The following is a 20,424-nucleotide window of genomic DNA, read 5'->3' as shown; positions in this document are numbered from 1 at the left end:
TAATCATTATTGCCCAACAATTAAAACCTTATAAAAATATTAGATTTATGATAAATCCACTATACTATATGGACTACTTTAATGCCTCATGATTATTATAATAATATTTTAAAATAATAAAATTATTTATACATATTTTTAAATATATAAATAGATATCTTATTATTTGATAGAATGATTTTAAATTAAATTAAATAATACTTAAATACATAATAATACATTATTTATATTTTTAAAAATATATGTACACAATATATATTGTTAAGTTGTGAAGCAAATCTTGGATAGAATTGAGAAAATAATTGTTGCTCTGCTACTGCCAATTTTTAGACTTTACATAAAAATAAAGTCACCTTAGAAGTAGATATACACATACCCACTGTCCCCTTTACTGGTTTGATTTGTGCAAATAACCTTATATCATGAAGAAATTTTATGTTTAGGACAATTTTTAAAGTATAGGTTGTCTTGTGTCTTACCACAATTTCGGTGTTCATAGATGAATAAATAAATAACCTAAATTAATTATAAGGGTTAGTAAAATTGGTGTATTAATGAAACTTTTAGAAAAAAATTTGAATTTGAACCTTTATTATGATTAATGAAACCCTAATTTATTTGATACAGTTGTAAAGATCCAATAAAAAATAATAATAAAATAAATAGCCCAAATATAATTGACGATAAGAGGCAATGCCCAACAAAAAAAACCATGTTGCAGTAGAAAAAATAATGTACGTAAAGTGAAAATGTTACTTTCTGCGATGAATGCAGAACTCTCAAGTAAGATTAGTTCTTAGGGAATCATTGTACAGAAGGGAAAGTTCGTCCTTATCTAAAATTTATCCTTCTTATTCAATGGTTTTACAAAAGATGAATATTTCTTCCAATCCATAAGGAAGAATCGACATCTTTTCCATTTGTTGAAGCAAAGAGTTTAGCAATCTCAAGTTGAGTATTGGCAATAATCTCAGTTCTTTTTAGCTCCATTTCTCCTCTTTTAGCCTCAGCTTCAACTCTCATTTTCTCAATCTCTCTCATCGTCTCCATTCTTTCTTCTTCCGATCTCACCACTACTTCTGCTAGCCAACGGATACTTTCGGCTATTTCCCATTTTTCCCCTTTTCGCCTTTTCATCTTCAACTTCTTGGCCTTTAACTTCTCCTTGTCATTACTGTAGTGAACCGGGGTGCTACTGTCTGTTTCCGTGGCTTTCTTGTCTGATAAATTTGTTTCCAATCCGTCTGCCTGTCAACACCAACCAACATATTTTTGTGAAAACGAAACAAAGTAATAAAAAATTCCATTGAAGAACATCTAAACACTGACCTTGGAAATCCTATCAACTCCATTGGACCCATGTGAGTGTTGAGTGGTTCCAGCAGCTGGTGAAGGAGCCGCCTCTGCAAGCGTCACTCCCTGTGGCGACAGCTCAAGCAACATCAAAGGAGGATTAACTGGTTGACCCTGCAGCGGCTGCGGCTGTGGAGGCGGCAGCGCAATACTTCCACGCAGTAAAAGATCAAGGCGCGGATACAAAAGCCAAGACGATCCATCAGCATTAGCAGACTCCAATCTATACCGTTTCTTCATAGACTCGATCTTGTTCTTGCACTGTGTTTGAGTTTTGGGAGACTTGGTGTTGTTGGCCCGCGACGAAACGCATCGCGCAACGTCTTCCCAGTCATCACCCTTGAGTTTGGCACGATTTCTGAGCACCCATTTGTTTTCATAAGCTTCGAGTAGAGTTGAAACAGCGCCTTCACTCCATTCATCGCGTTTCGGTCTGTCGTTGGTGGGAGTGAAGGGCTTTCTGGGGAAGTCTTGTTTGTTGTCGGTGGGTTGGTTAGTTTCTTCGTCCATGACTAGCTCCTCATGATAAAACGAAATACTTTTACTGTATGTTATTTGGTAGTTGACGATTATGAAAGGAGCTAAAGTTAGAACCCAAGTTTCAGGAAAATGGCAAGTTGCAGGAAGGAAGTTGATGAAAAGGAATTAAGCATAGTTTGAGTGGCCAACTAGAGAGAGTCAGAAATGGGAACAAACAGGGAATAATTTTGAGTGTTAATTATTATCAGCAAACTAGAGAGAGTTGCAAATTTCCAGCAAACTTTGGGTGAGAAATACTTTTTTGGCCTTTTTTTTTGTTTGATCGTTGATTGGTGAGCGATGATTTTGGCTGTTAGCGTTGGTATGAAGCCAAGGAAGACATCCAGTGGAAATGGGAAGGGATGGCAAATTGGGTAATGGTTGGTGGGTCACTCACATGGCTCTGTCACCCACTCCATCCATCGATCCCATCACCACCCATTCTGCCTTTCCTCTTTCGTCATTTTCAGCAATTTTTATGATATCATATCATATCATCTTTATATTTATGTATGTATTCACATTGATCTACTTTTAATATTGATGAAGAATTTAAACTCTACATAAACGAATAGACTATACAGAGTTATACCCAAGACTTGTTTCACTTACTTTTGCTGTACTTTTAGCATTGCTTTTGGCTTTTGAAGGTTTGGAAGATACGTCACCAGGAGACTTTTTGGGCATTTTCTTTTTGTATTTGACCACCACCACATAGCCAATTTGGTATGATGCCTTGCTTTGCCTTATCAACAGAATTAATCACTAACCCACTTGTTGTTAAAAAATAAATAAATAAAAGTTGTGGTCTTGCTTTTAATTAATCCTTTGGTGACCAATGCTTTGGATTTTCAAAAGATTATAATCAGTTTTAGTAGCCTGAATCATTTTCTACCCAATATCGTTCATATATTCCCACCTATGAATCCAAATTTTTTGGTGACATCTGTTAACTGACATTGAAAAGTTGAAAATACCTTCCAAATCTCATCCTGGAGGCTGGTGTGATCTAACTAAATCATATTTGATATGGTAAAATTCCATTTGAATTATACCCAAAACGGTGTCATTTGATTATAATTGTGTCATTTTGGACGTGTTTTGGCTAAAATAGCAATTGGAATACCATTTGGCTATTTGGTATAGTGCAAGTTAAAAGTTTGTTTGTATTTAAATGATGTAAAATGGTGTAAATGATATTATCCTCGTAATGATGGGTTAGAAAATGTGTCTAAAACTTGAAGATAAGTATCGGATAGAAAAATGTCATTTGGAGGATCTTTTGACGTATGGTCCATGCCTAATTCGCCCTAGGTTGGGGATGGAGTATGGAAACTTGGAAAGAAAAAGTAAAACCGGAAATAAGGATGCTTGAAGGAGGGCTTAACCCTCTGACCTTGTAGTTAACAGCCACACGCTATAACCCACTGAGCTAGGCATCGACGAAATTTTAACGCTATATACTTTATTTAAATCAATGAAGAATATCCAGTTAGCATCATTTGGCTAGATTATTCTAACTGGAATCTGCAGCTCCCTTTACAAAGAGGTTTGGTGGACTGTACGTTGGGACTGGGAGTGACTTCGGCGTCAAGATGGTATTCAGTTTCATGTCAGAGTTAGACACATACATTACACATTCAATTTAAAAACTATCAATCATGTTACATGTTTAGATAACATGAGAAAGATGTAGGGACTCAGAGTGACTTCAGTGTCAAGATCGTATTCGGTTTCATGTCAGAGTTAGACACATATATTACACATTCAATTTAAAAACTTTCAATCATGTCACTTGTTTAGATAGGATGAGACAGATATATAATCCTTACACAACATGAATAGTGAATACAGTAATTTAATTTACAGCTAAGGGACCGATGCCGGTGGTACTAGGACTCTTATCTCATTCATTATAAATGACACTAAACAATGAAAGTCCACTTGGGTTTGGAAGTTCTCCATCATAGATCTCAGACATGGATAATGACATAAAACAATCCCTTCAAATTTGCCTAATTCACACATCTGAATTATCAATGTCTATAGCCTACCCTTCTCAACTAGAATTATCAACTAAAAAAATAAATACATGTCTTCTACATGCCATAAAATTTGGTTTTCTATCAGACCAACATGAAATCTCCTGAAGAACAACCAGTTGTTATAATACTCTTATATGTACAACCAAAGAGAATAGCTTGTTTCTGTGTTCTTCTCTAATAAATCTATATTAAGTCCTTCAAATGCTATTTCAACTTCATTTTATGCTGCTGGAATTCCGTGTTTAAATGTATTAAACACAGGTTGTTCCTAAAATTCTCTTGCCCCGGATTAACTGTCCTCTATTTAACCCAACCCCCAAGTATTCAATCATAAAAGCAGGGGTGGCAGATACCAACTGTTTTGCCCTCGGAGAGATTCTTCAATATAAATAAATTTCCACAGCCATTTTATATAGATATTCTAAGATGATGAACTCAATTTCCACGAGCATTAAAAGCTAATGTCATACAAAACCCTAGTAAGCATTACGCAAAAGAAAATGTCTCCATAACATATTTAACACAATCAAATATACTAAAATTTGTGTCAATAAATGTCATAATAATTAAATGTGTGAAGAATTTCACATGCACAAAAGCATATTCATATATCTATGTAAGTTCATCTTTTCAACAACCAAAATAAATAAATTCAATGAGAGTTGGATATTCATATATTTTGGATGTAAAAATTCCAAGTTCTGATTGTAGAGGACTTTTCAAGAAAGCATTCAATAACATATTAAACAGGTAAAGTAAATATTTCCACAATAATTTAATGTGAAAAAGAAGTGCACTAAAGTAGAAAAAAAAAATTGACAATTTGATTAGACAACATCTAAATATCAATACAATTCTGAGCGAACACTTTTTAATACTATGCTTGGATTAGAAGATTAAGAAATTTCAATTGGAAAAGTCAATATTTAGGTTGCATATGGCAAAAAAAAATTCCGTGACAGATCAGTAAGTAGTAGAAATTGTGGTTATTTTAGTAGGGAGCACTAAAAACTCATTCCCTATTCTGAATTTTATTTTACCAACAAAAATTCTGACATGCTTTTACTGACCTGTAAATCGCATACCATGTAAAAATTCTGAATTGAAAGTAGAAATAAGAGAATAAAGCAAAAACACGCAAGTTCGAACTCACAACAAATTCTTCTAAGACTGTATTTGAAATACCAGATTTTCGCGAAGCTTTCAAAGTATAGCATCATGCTACATCTACAGATGAAATTGATCAAAGTTGAATCCAAATCACTTTATCTAAATCTAAATTCCATCATGTGCTGAAAATAAGAAATAATAACTAAACAAAAATTAATCAAAAAACAGATAACAAAACATAGATAATAGTCTTATTATGCGAGAGCAAGAATACAAATCAATAAACAATAATGAATATAAATCCTATCAACTATGCAAACAAAATAACTTAAGAACCAAATTAATTTCAATCATATTTCCAGTATCACTATATCTAAACTCCTAATTGTATACAACCAAACCGACATAACAGTCTATTCAATTCAAATTGATAAATTTGATTCATTCAGCAAGTTATAAAAGGGCGAATCTCTCACCACATTTCCCGCAAGCAATACTTTCAACAATGCCACCGCTTTACTTTTAGCTTTGGCGCTTCCGTTCTGTGCCACGTCAGCAACTCCATCCGCCACCTTCAGCGCCGCCTCTCTCAACTCCTTCCCCACATTCTCCCCTCCATAACTCACCATATTCAATAACGCCGCCACCGCATTCTCCTTCACCCGAGCACTCGAACCAGTCCCCATGTCTAACAAATCCACTAACACACCAACACCTCCCCACTTTTTGAACTCCTCTGAACTCTCTTCACACCCCGCAATTTGAGCTATAACCGCCGTGGCATCCTCGACAATGCCAATTCTACCCTCGTTAACAACCAACGAAAACAAGGGCTGAACTCCGCCCAAATTGATTATCTGTTGGCGGTTCAAAGGATAAAGAGCTATTCCAAACAACGCTTTCAAGGCGTCTTTAATCGAACGAGCCTGAGAGTTACGCGTTTTCACTATTTCAATTAAAGAATGAATAATATCACGTTTTGATCCGATGATCGGGCGGTAGGCTTCGTTTACCAGGAGGCTATGCAACGTGGCGGCGGCGGATTGAACAGTGGAAGGAGACGTTGAAGACGAGTGGTGACGGAGCGCGTGGGAGATCGCGTCGAGGAGGCCGCGCGTGGACATGACCGAATCACGCGAGGAGATGGAGAGATTTAAAAGCGTAGCTGCGGCGTTTTCTTGAGCGGAGCGTGAGGAGGAGTAGAGAGTCTCTGCTAAATAGGGGATGGCGCCGGCTTCAGCGATAATTGGTCGACTATCGGCGTCGTGTTTAGAAATGAGACGCAGCTCCGTGAGAGACTCCGCACGAGTCTGTTCGGAGACGGAGCCCAACTTCGTTACTAAAGAGCGGATAGTGCGGCGTTTAACTTCCATACCGTCGGCGGGTGTGTTTGCGAAATGTTCTTGTGTTTTGAAGCTAACAAAGATGAGTCGTAGGTGTTTGGTTGGCCAGAAAAAGTAAGAGAAAATTTTCAGACTTTATCAACCAACACCGAGTGGAAATGACGAAACTGGACATCTAGTGGTCCGAAAGCCGCCATCACGGTTATGAATAAATCCGAAAATAAACTAATTTTTATCGGCATTATGAAATGGAATGATTTCGCTGTTTATTAAACTTTAAAAGGGAAGGGGTCAATTGAATTATTATAATAAAGAATCCTACCATTGTTCTGATGATATTACCCACCTCGCTTGTTTTTATCTCAACTTTGATGATAAGTTGGCTAACGTGACATTTGTAATTTTTTAATTAAGGGTAAAATAATAGAGTTGACATTAATAAGAAAGATTAGAAAAAAAAATTGTTACGAGGCTTAGGCAATTAACAGGCCAAAGGACTCTATCCCACTTATGTTTAGCTACATCCTCAAAATTATATTTTATAAAATTTTAAAATTTTAAAATCCCACTCATGAAATAATTATTATTAAAATTTGTTAATAGAGAAAACGATAAAATTATTATTTTATTAATAATATTAAAAAAATATAAAATTTATTCTTTTCTCTTTTAAATTTTAAAAATTAATAATTTTACCTCTGTCTAAAATTTTCTAACTTTGAAAAGTTATATTTTCCTCCCAATTTTTTTTCACCCCTTCGGTCACCATCTCTGATGCAGACAAAATCCTCTTTTCACCCTAATCTATTAGTCAACACGTGGGAAACAATCTGGAAAAAATCTCTTTATCTGACAAAGACCAAACGAAATAGATTCATTCTATATTGCTTCTCATACGTCAACCAACAGTTTAGAATAAAGAGAAAAGGTCATCAACATTAGATATGATGACCGAATAAGAGAAGAAAAAAATTTTAAAGTTTGAAAGAGAGAAAATATAATTTTTTAATACTATAAAACTTTAAATAAGGTTAAAATATAATGATTTTTGTATTTTTTTAATGTTATTAATAAAATAATAATTTTATCTTTATCTCTAATAAAAAATTTTAATCCTAATTTATTAATAAATAAGATTTTAAAATTTTCAAATCCTACGGATAATCTTTTAGCCCAATTAATATCATCAACTCTTTCATCTATGTTAATTATTACTATTGCTTGTCTATCTTTTGCAAAACTTTTATACGCTAACTTTTGATCACCTACCTAATTATCACTATTGCCAGTAGAGTTCTCTTTTATCCCTTGGAGACTTGTCATGAATCTCCTTTTTTTTTTTTTTTCCCTTTTAAATTTAAATTCATTTGGAGTATAAATCAAGTTCTTAAAATTGATTCCAAAATTCTGCAAAGGCATCTGCAGAAATAACTGGAGTAGAAATAAAGAGTGTTTTCATAAGATTATATTAAAGTGGGGAATCAATCATAATGAGATGGAATAAAAGACCTTTGGTTACTTAAGTGGCAAAGAATGATGCCCATACATGAAATCTGTTACTAAAGTTAATTTAGGCTCACTCAAGGCCGCACCTATAAAAGTAAACAACATTAGTATTTTCAGTTAGCATCAACAGGCATATTTGTTACTTACCCCAAAAAAAACCCAAAAAACAGGCATGTTTGTTGAATTATAAAATGAGAAGCAGCATGCCAAAGCAATTACGTTACCCAAAACATAAATCAAGAATTACATGTGGGAAGGAATTGAAATTGATTCTAAGAATGAAACAAAATAGGCACATATGAACATAATCCATTCTAACCGTTTTGGACCCCAAAGTTCCAGTCTCGATGCAACTTTTCATTATTTATTCATCTAAAATTTGCATCAGTACAGTCAACAAAACAACAAACATAAACTAGCAAAGTGATATGACAAACACCAAACATTTGGTTTTTCTAAAGAAAGAACGGCTTGTTATTCAAAGTTCAGTTAATATGCTGCATAGAATGAGTTGAACCAAGATTGGTAGAGCATTAAGGAATTGGAAATAAAAAAAGACAAAACCTCAGTATTATTTGCGTCCAATAAACAATTCGCATTGTCAACAACAATAATGTTTAATTTCTTCACAGCTTATGCTCAAAAACCCCATAAAATATAATGTCACCTGAGCAGCAAAATCTGTCACTTTGTTGCTGATGCAGAGGAATGACATATATGAAAGCAAAACCACACTACTTGGCAAAAAAAATCACAGAATCGGTATTGGAAGACTACAAAAGTACGAGTCCAAGTTCTGATGATTTCAAGGCATTTCTCAACCGATAATTATAAAGATAATAGTGAAGTTGCCCATCACCTGGTCCAAATTTCAGCTCTTTCAGGAAAGTTTCATTATGCATAACATCCAAGGCATTGAAGACATCAAAATCCTTCTGTCTGGCAACAATGAGGGCATCATTCATCAACTGAAGCAATGGAGTCTTTGTGGAGACATTATAGTATGAATAAGCAGCTTTCAAGGTTGAATATGTTTGATTACCAAGTATAGAGGAAGGAAGAGTGTAGAAGCTGCAGAAATCAGTTATCTCATGAGACTCTGGGCTCTCAACCAAGTAACTATCCACCACATCCTCAGTGGGAAGAAGCCAGTGCTCAATATCATTCTCATCAAAATCTGGAGCAACAACAAACTGGCTCAAGTATTTCCTAATCAACCGAGTAACAGCAGGTACATCACAAAGCTCCATTTTTCTGAATCCAGGGGTAACTGGAGAATCTGGTAACTTGTAAAGCTTTATGGTTCGGCTCATTGTCATCCTTGCACCAAGCCTTGAGAAACCAACATCAATAAGTTTCTTGGGGTTCAATGACCTATGCCAATACTGGCAAGTTGTTATAGGTGTTGGAAGAACCACTCCAGCAGTATAAGCCGCCTGCCATATATTCTCCAAATGAACCCTTCTTGTAACCTCTTTAATCATTACAGGAGCCAGTCTCTTAGATCTAAGCTTCTTATGAACACACAAGAAATTGATCTCCGCCATTTTCACAACTTCATCACGTACCCTAATTCTTGCAGGGACACCGGTAATAAGAGCAACAAGCTTCTTGGAAGCTTTGGCACGAACACCAATATGCCAGCTGGGATAATAACCCGGTGGGCGAAGTGCCCACCTAATAAACTCCTTGGAGTAGTTAAACCTAAACATATTCTCATCGTCCTCAACATAATTATTCTTCAAGAGATTGTAAACCTCAGTACAAGTCTCTTCAGAATTCATATCACAAGTTGTCCACTCATACTGACTTGGAAGATTGTATGGCTCCTGTTTAACCTCTGTTAACGGGGTTGGAGGCTCGATAGGACCCTCCAGCAAGCTACTGTCCCCAACATCCTTAAACTGACCAACAGGTTGGGTCTCCCAAAACTTGTGTTTCTTGCCCATAGACATTAAGTCCTGAATCTGCCTACCTATGGTTTCCAATGTGCTAACATCTTTAGCAACCAGGTTTGCGTCCGCATTTTGATCCAGGTTCTCTTTCAAAGACTCAGGTGGTGAATTGTTTTCTCCCATATTTCATAAAAAAATTATACAAACGATCTGTATCTCTTACCAACAAATACAACTTCCCTGAGCAATTAACAAATCAATATAAATCAATTCAATCACAAATCTAATTCATTAAACATCACATACAAATTCTCTAGTTTCTATCTCCTTAACCAAAAAAATCGATTGAAAAAGGATATAAAAATAACAGATCTATGCAATTAAACTCACTGGTTCAGTGGACGGCCAAGATTGTTGAAGAAAAAGGAGAATCAGATCCTTCAACGCTGAGCCGAGGTTGAGTTAAAATTGCAACCAAAAAAAAAAGTGATTAAAACCTAATCAGATTAATAAAAATACAGGTGATTGGAATGAATCCACAGACTTTAAGAAATGACAAAGAGAAGCCAAACAAAATTAAGCGGCGAATGGATGAACGAAAATAAAGGAGAAGAGAGATACCTCGAAATGATCAAAGACGGAAAGAGAGAGAGAGACAGAGAGAGAGAGAGGGAGAATTTGAGGAGACGAAGGAAGAGAATTTCGTTGATTTTGATGAAATTAGAAGACGAGTTAGTCTGAAGACGGCGAGGCCAAAGGGTTCCTTCAAGATTTCACCCTCGGACCCGAGTTACCCGATTCAGGGTCCAAGGCCGAAATGTCGTGGGCCTGACTACTATAAATTAATTAATATAAGACTTTTGTTCTGAATTAATTAAAAATTAATTATTTCATTTAATGTATACTACATATTTTCAAGTGCTCTCCCTAGTCTGGCACACGGAGGATTGCCGGTTGCCTCCCTATTTTTCTACATCAAGCCTGCAGGGAATGACAAGATTTTGAGAAAGTTTTACCCAGTGGAGTATGGCCCTGTCACAAATATTGATCCAATTGGAATTCTCCTGTTATTGTTAAGAAGGTGACTTTTGTTGTTTGGGTAACTAAAATTATCTCTGTTCGTCATATTTCTATCCAGGCTTTCTATGCATCATCTTTATTGTTGTAGCCATCGTCATTGTTATTGTTAATGGTATGCTCGCTTATCGGCTACAGTTTTGAATACATTATCTGATTCAGGCTTTGTTGAAATTAGTGGTTGCCACTTTCTGTTTATTCCATGCTTTCAAGTTGTTTGTACAAATGTCTTTATGAGTTTTTGACTCTCCTTTTTTATTGGTTGAGCTAAGGTATGCATATGCCGTAGCATCAGCTTTCCATGGTGCGCAGCATATTCATCGTAAGGACTTTATGGTTCAGGTTTGGAGCTTAACTTGTGAAGGCTCTTTAAAATTATGTTGAAAGCTATTTTTCAGTATGTTAATTGGCTCTGTTCTTAATAATTCTTATATTTTCTATTTTTCAGCCCCCATGGGATACAGAAACTGTGATTATAATATGAAGGCGAAGTTGCATTCCCCCACTTTTCTTTTGACTATGGGAAATATAATTTTTCCATTTCTCTCTGTGCTTATGAAGTCTTGGTATTTTATTTTGTCAATCTGTTCCCCGATTTGTTATTCATATAAAGTTTACTTCATCAAATATATGGTTTTTGTATGCCTTTTTATCTTTAGATAGATTTCTCAAGTTCACTTTTCTTCTGTTGTTCTTTGAGAGAAAATTCTTGCTCCCCTTTTATCTGTTTTGGTTGCATGGTTACTTAACAAAATTTGCTCAATGTTCAGGGTGAGCTAACATATGGTAAAATAGGGGAGTGCTGATTCAATAAGAGATCATATTTATGTGGACTTCCACCAAAAATCTCCCCTTGCCACCTGTAGGGGTCTCCGAAAGTGTGGTACGTATCTATACCTATCATTATTTTAACACTCAATCACATAATGACATACTTTGTATATACCCATTTATTTATTCAAAAGTGTGTATGTATAGTTTTATTATAAAAAATTCAAGATTAATCCACATTTTCATCAATTCTTGGGCTTGATGAAGTTTAATATGAGGGTTTTGGCTGGAAAACTGGTTGCATATGATCCTCATACACTCTTCTTGATCCGAATAGTGCAAAACTGGGAGATTGCTTTCCTTTTACCATTCTTTTAAGTTTCCATGTGTAACAATATATGAATTCCCTGAACACTCAAATAAGTCTAAATCAATTAATCTAATTTAAGTTGCCTTTGTTGTGATTTCTGCAGATGACTCTTGTAAAGATGGTGAATGAAGCCACAGCTAACATTCCCAATTGGGAAACTGAGTAGAAGTTGAAGGAAGATTACCAGTTGTGTAGGCTTGCAACACAGATTGATGTACACATACCTCATATTAGCTTATTTTACGTTAAGATAAATAGCGACTAATAATAATATATTAGAAAGCAAATTGTTTTTCTTTTTCATTTCTTATTTTTTATTATAAGATTTCCAGAATTCATAGTCTTCATACATGGCTTTCTATATGCTTAGTTATATTTATTTCTAAATTTACTATTAAATTATTAGTGTATCATTCCACTACTAATTTTATTTTAGGCCAAAAGTCTTATTCCCACCCAAGGTTTAGTGTATTCTCAAGTTTTAGAAACTCAAATATTCATCCTTAAACGTAAGAAGAAAATATAACTTTTAAAACTTAACAAAAGAAAAATATAATTTTTTAAAACTTAAATATAAAAGAAAATTGTTAGTTTTAGGATTTAAGGGAAAAATGATATAAAATTTTATATTTTTTTAAATTATTAGTTAAATAATAAATTTTAATAATTTATAAATAAATATTTAAAATTTTAAAATTTAATAGATCAACCTTTTAGAATACATTAATCCTTAGATGGGAATAAGTCATCTGTGGTTTATTTTATTATTTTTTTTTCTGAGTGCTAGCAATAGTTCCACCGGCAAAATGTGTTGGTGAATGGGACACAAGCCTACAAATTCACATGCGATTTCATCTCTAATATAACCGTCTAAAGCACTAAAAACCCAGCTATGCTTTGACTCTAACAGTCTGAGCTGAGCTTGACTGCACTACTATCCATAATGCTTTGCTGTTTTATTTTAATACATCACTATCATTAATTAATTATTTATTAAGACTGTCAGTGTGAATGGGAAGAAAGAAACAAAGTCCAATTACACAAGCACATCATCACTTGTTTGTATCCCAATTTCAAAAGTGGGCATACGTGTCAATCACACATTTAAATTTTTCCATCTTTGTCTTTTTGTTTAGCTTTATCTACTTGTATTTTGTGAAAGAGGAGAGACGAGAGATGAGAGATTGATTTCAATCATGATAATGCCTTGTGTTGCATCGTTAATACCAAAGATTTTTTGTCTCTTTATTGGCGGAGATAAAAAAAAATTTATTAGAGATAGATTTGAGTCTTTCGTTATATTTTCTGATGTTATTGTCATTAAAAATGGTCACAGAATTTAAAGATAAATTGTTCATTTATTTTAATTTAAAAAGTTAAAGAGAATTATAAAATTTTTAAATTTGAAAAATAAAATATGATAAAATTTTAATTTTTAAATTTTTTAATAAATAACAGTTATACTTTTAACTCTAATTACGATTTTTAATAAAAAATTTGTCGTGAATAAATATTTAAACTTTTAAAATTTTATAAATATGTATTTATTTTTACATTAAAATTTTGTTGGCCTTTGAGAATAATAACAAAAGTTTATATTTGAATTTGAATTGATTAGACTGTATTTGAGTGGTTCTTGATTTAGGTTTAATTGTTATTATATGTGTAGGAGTACCATCAAACCCACACTTAGGTTTAATTACGTAAAATCTGTGGGATAAATATAGCCCTAAACATTATTTTGTCTTTTGAAATACAGTTTTTACCTTATAAATTTAAACTAAGCATATTTGAATTCAAATTCAAATTTAGTTTGAATAAATCTAAAACTAGTTTGGCATAGATAATCTCAAACTCAAGTTTTAAAATTGTTTGATTTGTCAAACTTACGAGTATAAAAACTTTTAATACGAATTGATAAAAATAATATCATTTTTATTAATACGTATCAGAATAATATTGTTTTAGTTATTTATGTTTGACTATAATATTGAATCAAATTCAAATTTGATTCTTCTTAAACGAGTTAAACTCGTACAACTTTGAGATGAATTCTACGAAGTTAAACTTGACTCGATTCGAATCTAACCTAATGAGATGTGACAAATTGTATTAATCGAATAGGCCAAAAGACTTGTTCTCACCCAAGGTTAGGTCTAATCCTCAACATTCATCCTCTAACTTTTAAAAATTAAAAATTTTACCTATAAGTAAAATTATATTAAAATTCTCAATTAAAATTAAGGACAAAAATATTTAAAAAACTAAAGTTTTATCACATTCCTTCCTCCCTCAGTTTGAAAATTTGATAACCCCTCCCTCCAAAGTTTGAAAAGTGATAATTTCTCTTATAAGATTTTAAAGCCATCTTCGATGTCTCTAGTCTAGTTTGTCCTCTCTCTAGGGTTATCTCTCCCTGTAGATCAAACCTTTGCCTTTGATTAAAGTGATTTTCTCTGACAAAGATGTCGTATTCATTTGAGGTCTTAGGCGAAAACAACTTCTTCGTTTGAGACAAAGACACTCTGATGAAGATAATTTCGTTTTTCTCAAAAGTAGGGGTTTGATCGATATGGAGAGATAACTTAGGAGGAAGAGTGAATGTCGTGAGAGACAACAAAATTCACTATCTTCGCACAACAGTTTCAAAACTCTATGGTAAAATTATTATTTTTTAAACTTTGGATAGAAAGAAATAATTAGATTTTCAAATTAAGAGAGAGAGAATGTGATAAAATTTTAGTTTTATAATTTTTTTTATTAAATGATAGATTTATTCTTAACTTTAATAAAAAAATTTACTTACAAATGAGATTTTGAGATTTAAAAAATTAGAGGATGAATGGGCAAGATTACAGATAACCTTGGGCCAATCGGATAATTATTAGGAGTCAAATCTAGCTCACGGTAGGGAAGCCAAGGAAAAGTAATAGCCTTATCTCGAATCCGTGAATACAAAATGACCGTAGAAATGAATGGATTCTTTTATATAACCATGTGTCACATGCCCCACTACATCGTTCCCTCTACACGATGCGTTTTGTTAAAGGGCACATCCTAACGGAAAACATTTGCCACAATCTATTCCGTTTTACTTCTGTTAACCCATTTACTCCAAATCTTAATTCAGTCTACAGGGTCTATTCACCTTACAATTACACCCATTTACTTCAAATCTCAATTCAGTCTACAGGGTCTATTCACATTACAATTTCACCCATACTGATATTCTCAACATTAAGGTATGCACAACATATTTACTTTCGGATAGATTGATTGCCCTATAAGATGATTTATATACAGAAAATATTAATTAAATGAGCAATTCGATTGCATACACTTTCTAATACACAATTAGATATATAAATAATATATTATTATGTGATTAAAAAATATTTTATTTGTAATTCAAAATTATCAAATCACATGATGATATATCATTTATATTAGACTTAGATATGATTTGAGTCGGCTTAGTCTCGAAAGCTAATTCGACTTGACTCAAATTGATTTGATTCAAATTTGAACCAAATTTGAGCTAGAAGATTTGACTCGTTTTTTAATTTAAGTTGAACTAAAGCCAAGGGATGTTCGATTCAAATTTGAGGCTCGAATCAATAGTTCAAATTTATGACTTGATTCGGTTTGAATCAGCTTAAATTCAATAGTTCGAATTTGTGACTCAAATAAGAAATTTTGAACATTATTTAGATAAAATGACGTCGTTTTATCAATGAATCATAAATTTGAGTCATGTATTTGAGTTATTAATTGGAACCAACAATTTGAATCTAACTAAGCTACGAATTCAAATCATTGATTCGAGCTACAAAATTAAGTTAAACTCTAACCAAATCAAATTGAGTCATTTTTTATCCGTACCAAACTCAACGAATTTGAACTAAATCATTTTCTATTTAAACCAAATTCAAATCAAAAGATGTTTAGGCTTAATTTAATCCAAATCCATCCCTAATCTATATACCTAATTATATATTCACAGTTATGTGTACATAGTTTCATCATTCAAAACACGTGAACTTGAGTGCTTCCTTTGAAACTTTTGCTCATCAGCGAACATGATGATGTAGAAGGGGAGGATGATACAAGTATATGGTCCCAAAGCGTATGTCGGCGGGAGAAGTCGTACGCATTGCAATTACCAATTTCACCATCATTGATGCAAGTGGAGGAGATTAAAGTGCTTGAAACATAAGGTTAAAATTGGACCATTGAATTATTATGGGTAAATAAGTTCTATATATATATATATATTCACCTAAAAAATATCAAAGTTTATCAACCTACAATGTAAATTAAAAAAATGGAAACAAAAAGAGAGAAAAATTCAGAAAAAAAATTCTATATTTATTTTGGGGAAAATTTAAGATCTTTTTAATATATATAAATCTACCCATTTAATCTAATCAATATGAGTTAAAAAGATTTTTATCTAACACAAATTATAAAATATGAATTATCACTAATTTATTAATATCAATTAATGTCATGTTGAGACAAATTTTTTTAGCTTTTAACATGAAAAAAATTAAAAGCCCAAAATTTGTATAAATGAAAAATAGTCCAAAATTCATGAAAATTGTGAATATTTATACCTAAGAATTTTCAAATGCTAAATATAATAGTTTTATATACAACACCATAAAAAATCAATCAAAGTCCATTCATGCAAATATGAATGGTAATTATTTATTGAATGGTAATTTTGAGTAAAACGACCAATTGATTGATCTTATTATCATTGTAATAGATAAATTAAAATTTTAATTTTAAAATATTATCAAAATATATTTAAATTTTTAAACTGCTATTTTTTAAATATTTTTTACTGTTACTTAAATTATTATTTTAGACCTCTTTCTTATTTTTGCAAATGTACCATATTTTTTTCCTTGCCTATTGTTCATTATAAGAATGATATCATGTATAAAAATCCAAATTAAAAAAAGTATACAGAGATAGCCAAAAGACTATTTTCCATCCTCGTTTGACGCATTTTAAAAGTAGCATTCATAAAATTTAAAAAATTTAAAATCCTACCCATTAACTAAAATTTTCTATTAAAAATAAAGATAAAATAATTATTCTATTAATAATATTAAAAAAATATAAAATTCACAATATTTTTATTTCTAAATTTTAAAAACTAATATTTTACTCATTTTTTAAATTTTTTAATTTTAAAAATCACATTTTTAACCCCAAATTTTATAATTATTTCCTCTTCGAGTATCAATAACTTCCTCCTTTTACCTTTCCCTGTTTATCAATATATAAAAAGTAATTTAAAGTGGCTCTCTCTCTCTATGAGAGAATAGTCCCTAGGCCTTTCTATGTAGAATGGACGCCAGCATAAGGGGCCCAGCCTTCAAAAGCAAATGGAGTACAGTCTGTTTGCCAAATTCCCTCTCTCTCACTTCCACTTTCCAGAAATCCCATTCAAATTAGGCTGTGTGTTTTTATCAAGGCAATCATATTAAACAAATAAAATTTTACGTCCACTCATCAAATTTATAATTATTGCACTGAATTGAAAAAAAAAAAATTCTAATCTTAAAATGTGAAGAAAATTTTTCATTCCCTCGTATACGTTAAACTCCTTTCATTGCCACACAAGGTAGCGCTTAGGTCACTTGCCATACTCTCTCCTCTATAAAAACTTCTATTTCCCTCTTCCCAAACCAAACTTAATTAACCATAGCCATGAAGCTCCATCTCTTCTCCCTAACCCTCCTCCTCTTCTTCTTCCTCACCCTATCCCATGGCCTCAACCCTAAATGCGACATCCCTGACCATGGTTCAACCCTCGAGGTTTTTCATGTCTTCAGCCCTTGCTCTCCCTTCAGACCCTCCGAGCCCGTTTCCTGGGAAGAAAATGTGCTGCAAATGCAGGCCAAGGACCAGGCCCGCCTCCAGTTTTTGTCCAACCTTGTGGCCGGAAAATCTGTTGTGCCAATCGCCTCCGGCCGGCAGATTATCCAGAGCCCTACTTATATTGTGAGGGCGAAGATTGGAACCCCTGCTCAAACCATGCTGATGGCTGTGGATAACAGCAATGACGCCGCTTGGATTCCTTGCACTGGCTGCGTTGGTTGTGGTTCTACTGTCTTTAACCCTGCCGGTTCTTCTTCTTTCAAGCCTGTTGGTTGCCAGGCCCCTGAATGCAAACAGGTAATGTAAATTATTTCATCATTTCTGAAGAATTCTGGAATTTTATTTGCAAAAAAGAGATTAAATTCTTCAAGATGATTACTTGAACACGTTTTTCAGAGTTCAACTGAGTCTAACTGGGCCCCTGGTGAGTTTTTCCATATGATCATTGTCACTATATCTACACGTCTCCTTTTTAGGACAGTTTTAAATTTAAAAAAGATTTGGCTGTAATATGTATGTATGTATGTTTTAACTAAAATGGTTTGTTTATTTATAAAATTTATTTGTATATTCTAATATAACAAGTAACACTCTTTTGTAAAAAAAATTTCACTTTTTTTATTTTTATTGTGACGTATATAAAATAAAAAAAAAAATTGAGAATTATACAATTTTATATATTTTTTTATGAATATAAAAGTATGAGAAAGAAATTGTTTTAAACATTTATCTTAAGGGTGCAGTTGTACCTCCTTATCCTATCATATTTATGAAGTTAAACATATTTAGACGAGGACAATATTAGTATGTGTCATTTTGGCAAGTCTTTGTGTTACGCTCTTTTTTTTTAACGTATAAGAAACAGTTTAAGCGATAATCAAAAGAATTTTTGAATAATTATAAAAAAGTTTTACACATAAAAAAATATAAATTAAAATTTTATTTGATAATATTTAAATATTAATTTATTAATTTATTTAATATAATAATTATGAGATCGATTATTAAATTTAAAATAAGATTAATTTAACCAAAATAAACAGTTTATTGCATAAGATTTCTAGTGATAAGAAAAAACGATTTCTCATTCATTATGTTATGTATGACGTTTGTTTCTTTGATGTGACGTTTGTTATTTTGGCAATGTCCAAAAGGTTCACGGGTGGCAAAATGTTACAAGCGACTTTTCAAACAAAGTACATGACTTAACGACGCTAACAATCAATGCACATGAAATTGCAGGTACCAAACCCCACTTGCGGCGGCACTACCTGTTCATTCAATCTCACCTACGCCAGCTCCACCATTGCAGCCAACCTTTCACAAGACAACATCACCCTAGCTACTGATTCAATCCCCAATTACACCTTCGGCTGCATAGCAAAAGCCACAGGCAGCTCTGTGCCTCCCCAAGGTCTACTAGGCCTGGGGCGTGGCCCCTTGTCGCTTTTGTCGCAAAGCCAAAACTTGTACCAATCCACATTTTCTTACTGCCTTCCTAGCTTCAAGTCCCTTAATTTCTCTGGGTCATTGAGGCTTGGACCCATTGGCCAGCCCAAGAGGATCAAATCCACACCATTGTTGAAAAACCCTAGAAGATCTTCACTTTATTATGTGAATTTGATGGCAATTAGGGTTGGAAGAAGAGTTGTTGATATTCCTGCTAGTGCTTTTGCATTCGATCCCACTACTGGTTCAGGGACCATAATTGATTCTGGTAATAGTTTGTTTATTTAGTCTTAATTAAGGAATATTCTTAGATTCAATTCTATGAGTAAGGAATAGCTGGTCTAATTTTACACACTTTGAGTGGTCCAAAATAGATATGTTGTCTAAATATGGACAAAAAATTGTAGGATGAAATTAGACACTAGTTTTAAGTCAAGTAATGGGTTATTACGGAATAAAAAATGTGTGATCTATATTCGTGAATGTGTTTATAGGACATATGTTTTATTTATAAGCATTATTGTGATCAGGCACAGTTTTCACCCGTCTAGTCACACCAGCATATACAGCAGTTAGAGATGCGTTTCGAAGACGGGTGGGCCTCAACTTAACAGTGACAAGCCTTGGTGGGTTTGATACGTGCTATTCAGTCCCAATAAGTGCGCCAACAATAACATTGATGTTCCCCGGGATGAATGTGACACTACCACAAGACAACTTGCTAATTCACAGCACGGCAGGCAGCATGACATGCCTAGCAATGGCTGCATCCCCTGACAATGTGAACTCAGTGGTAAATGTGATAGCCAGCATGCAACAACAAAACCATAGGTATCTTTTCGATGTGCCCAATTCAAGGCTCGGTGTGGCTCGTGAGCCCTGTAGCAGCTGAGTTTGATTTAATATGTTTTGTTGAGAAGAATTTAGGGGCTTTTGGTGTTTGTGTGGTAGGCGGGATTGAAATTATTTTGTAGCTTTTTGTAATGTGTTGGTTTGTCTTGGGTTCCCTGTACTTGCTCAAGTGTTTGGCTTTGCTTGAAGACAAAGATGATAATTTATATCAATCAATGCTATGTTAACCTAGTTTTGAA

The 20,424-nt window shown here is 33.3% G+C and overlaps 4 protein-coding genes and 1 long non-coding RNA gene across 6 annotated transcripts; 2 read left to right on the top strand and 3 right to left on the bottom strand.

Annotated features, from left to right (window-relative positions):
- Window positions 1-713: 713 nt before the first annotated feature.
- Window positions 714-2,794, bottom strand: LOC123193287 (trihelix transcription factor ASIL2-like). The gene is made up of 2 exons (XM_044606167.1): window positions 1,330-2,794; window positions 714-1,248 (listed from the first exon to the last, which is right to left on the bottom strand). The coding sequence occupies exons 1-2, from the start codon at window positions 1,861-1,863 to the stop codon at window positions 865-867; spliced, it is 918 nt and encodes a 305-aa protein (XP_044462102.1). The 5' UTR covers window positions 1,864-2,794; the 3' UTR covers window positions 714-864.
- Window positions 2,795-5,260: 2,466 nt separating this feature from the next.
- On the bottom strand, window positions 5,261-6,617 carry LOC123193286 (U-box domain-containing protein 1-like). The gene has a single exon (XM_044606165.1). The coding sequence runs from the start codon at window positions 6,398-6,400 to the stop codon at window positions 5,450-5,452; it is 951 nt and encodes a 316-aa protein (XP_044462100.1). The 5' UTR covers window positions 6,401-6,617; the 3' UTR covers window positions 5,261-5,449.
- A 1,800-nt stretch (window positions 6,618-8,417) lies between these two features.
- Window positions 8,418-10,597, bottom strand: LOC123193284 (glycylpeptide N-tetradecanoyltransferase 1). Of its 2 annotated transcripts, XM_044606163.1 has the most exons (3): window positions 10,393-10,597; window positions 10,162-10,217; window positions 8,418-10,011 (listed from the first exon to the last, which is right to left on the bottom strand). In XM_044606163.1, exon 3 carries the CDS (start codon window positions 9,952-9,954, stop codon window positions 8,650-8,652), a length of 1,305 nt encoding a protein of 434 aa, XP_044462098.1. In that variant the 5' UTR covers window positions 9,955-10,011; window positions 10,162-10,217; window positions 10,393-10,597; the 3' UTR covers window positions 8,418-8,649. The 2 variants fall into 2 exon arrangements, with proteins under 2 accessions (XP_044462098.1, XP_044462099.1); XM_044606164.1 differs by lacking the exon at window positions 10,393-10,597 and having other exon boundaries at window positions 10,162-10,377.
- Window positions 10,598-12,376, top strand: LOC123193285. Its single transcript, XR_006497044.1, has 5 exons — window positions 10,598-10,852; window positions 11,121-11,190; window positions 11,297-11,414; window positions 11,619-11,731; window positions 12,093-12,376. It is a non-coding gene; the product is annotated as an uncharacterized LOC123193285 (long non-coding RNA).
- A 5,218-nt stretch (window positions 12,377-17,594) lies between these two features.
- On the top strand, window positions 17,595-20,416 carry LOC123193282 (aspartyl protease AED3-like). The gene is made up of 3 exons (XM_044606161.1): window positions 17,595-18,181; window positions 19,127-19,601; window positions 19,864-20,416. The coding sequence occupies exons 1-3, from the start codon at window positions 17,714-17,716 to the stop codon at window positions 20,223-20,225; spliced, it is 1,305 nt and encodes a 434-aa protein (XP_044462096.1). The 5' UTR covers window positions 17,595-17,713; the 3' UTR covers window positions 20,226-20,416.
- Window positions 20,417-20,424: the final 8 nt, after the last annotated feature.

This window comes from Mangifera indica, chromosome 12 (genome assembly GCF_011075055.1).
Source record: "Mangifera indica cultivar Alphonso chromosome 12, CATAS_Mindica_2.1, whole genome shotgun sequence".
NCBI lineage: Eukaryota > Viridiplantae > Streptophyta > Magnoliopsida > Sapindales > Anacardiaceae > Mangifera > Mangifera indica.
The sequence above is the reverse complement of the archived record's forward strand: the minus strand, read 5'-3'. Positions and strand labels throughout refer to the sequence as shown.

Coding starts and splice junctions, on each gene's coding strand:
- LOC123193286 (XM_044606165.1), bottom strand. CDS start 6,400: ATGGAAGTTAAACGCCGCACTATCCGCTCTTTAGTAACGAAGTTGGGC.
- LOC123193282 (XM_044606161.1), top strand. CDS start 17,714: ATGAAGCTCCATCTCTTCTCCCTAACCCTCCTCCTCTTCTTCTTCCTC. Junction 18,182..19,126: donor AGGCCCCTGAATGCAAACAG/GTAATGTAAATT, acceptor ATGAAATTGCAG/GTACCAAACCCCACTTGCGG. Junction 19,602..19,863: donor AGGGACCATAATTGATTCTG/GTAATAGTTTGT, acceptor TATTGTGATCAG/GCACAGTTTTCACCCGTCTA.
- LOC123193284 (XM_044606163.1), bottom strand. CDS start 9,954: ATGGGAGAAAACAATTCACCACCTGAGTCTTTGAAAGAGAACCTGGAT.
- LOC123193287 (XM_044606167.1), bottom strand. CDS start 1,863: ATGGACGAAGAAACTAACCAACCCACCGACAACAAACAAGACTTCCCC. Junction 1,249..1,329: donor GAGTTGATAGGATTTCCAAG/GTCAGTGTTTAG, acceptor TGGTGTTGACAG/GCAGACGGATTGGAAACAAA.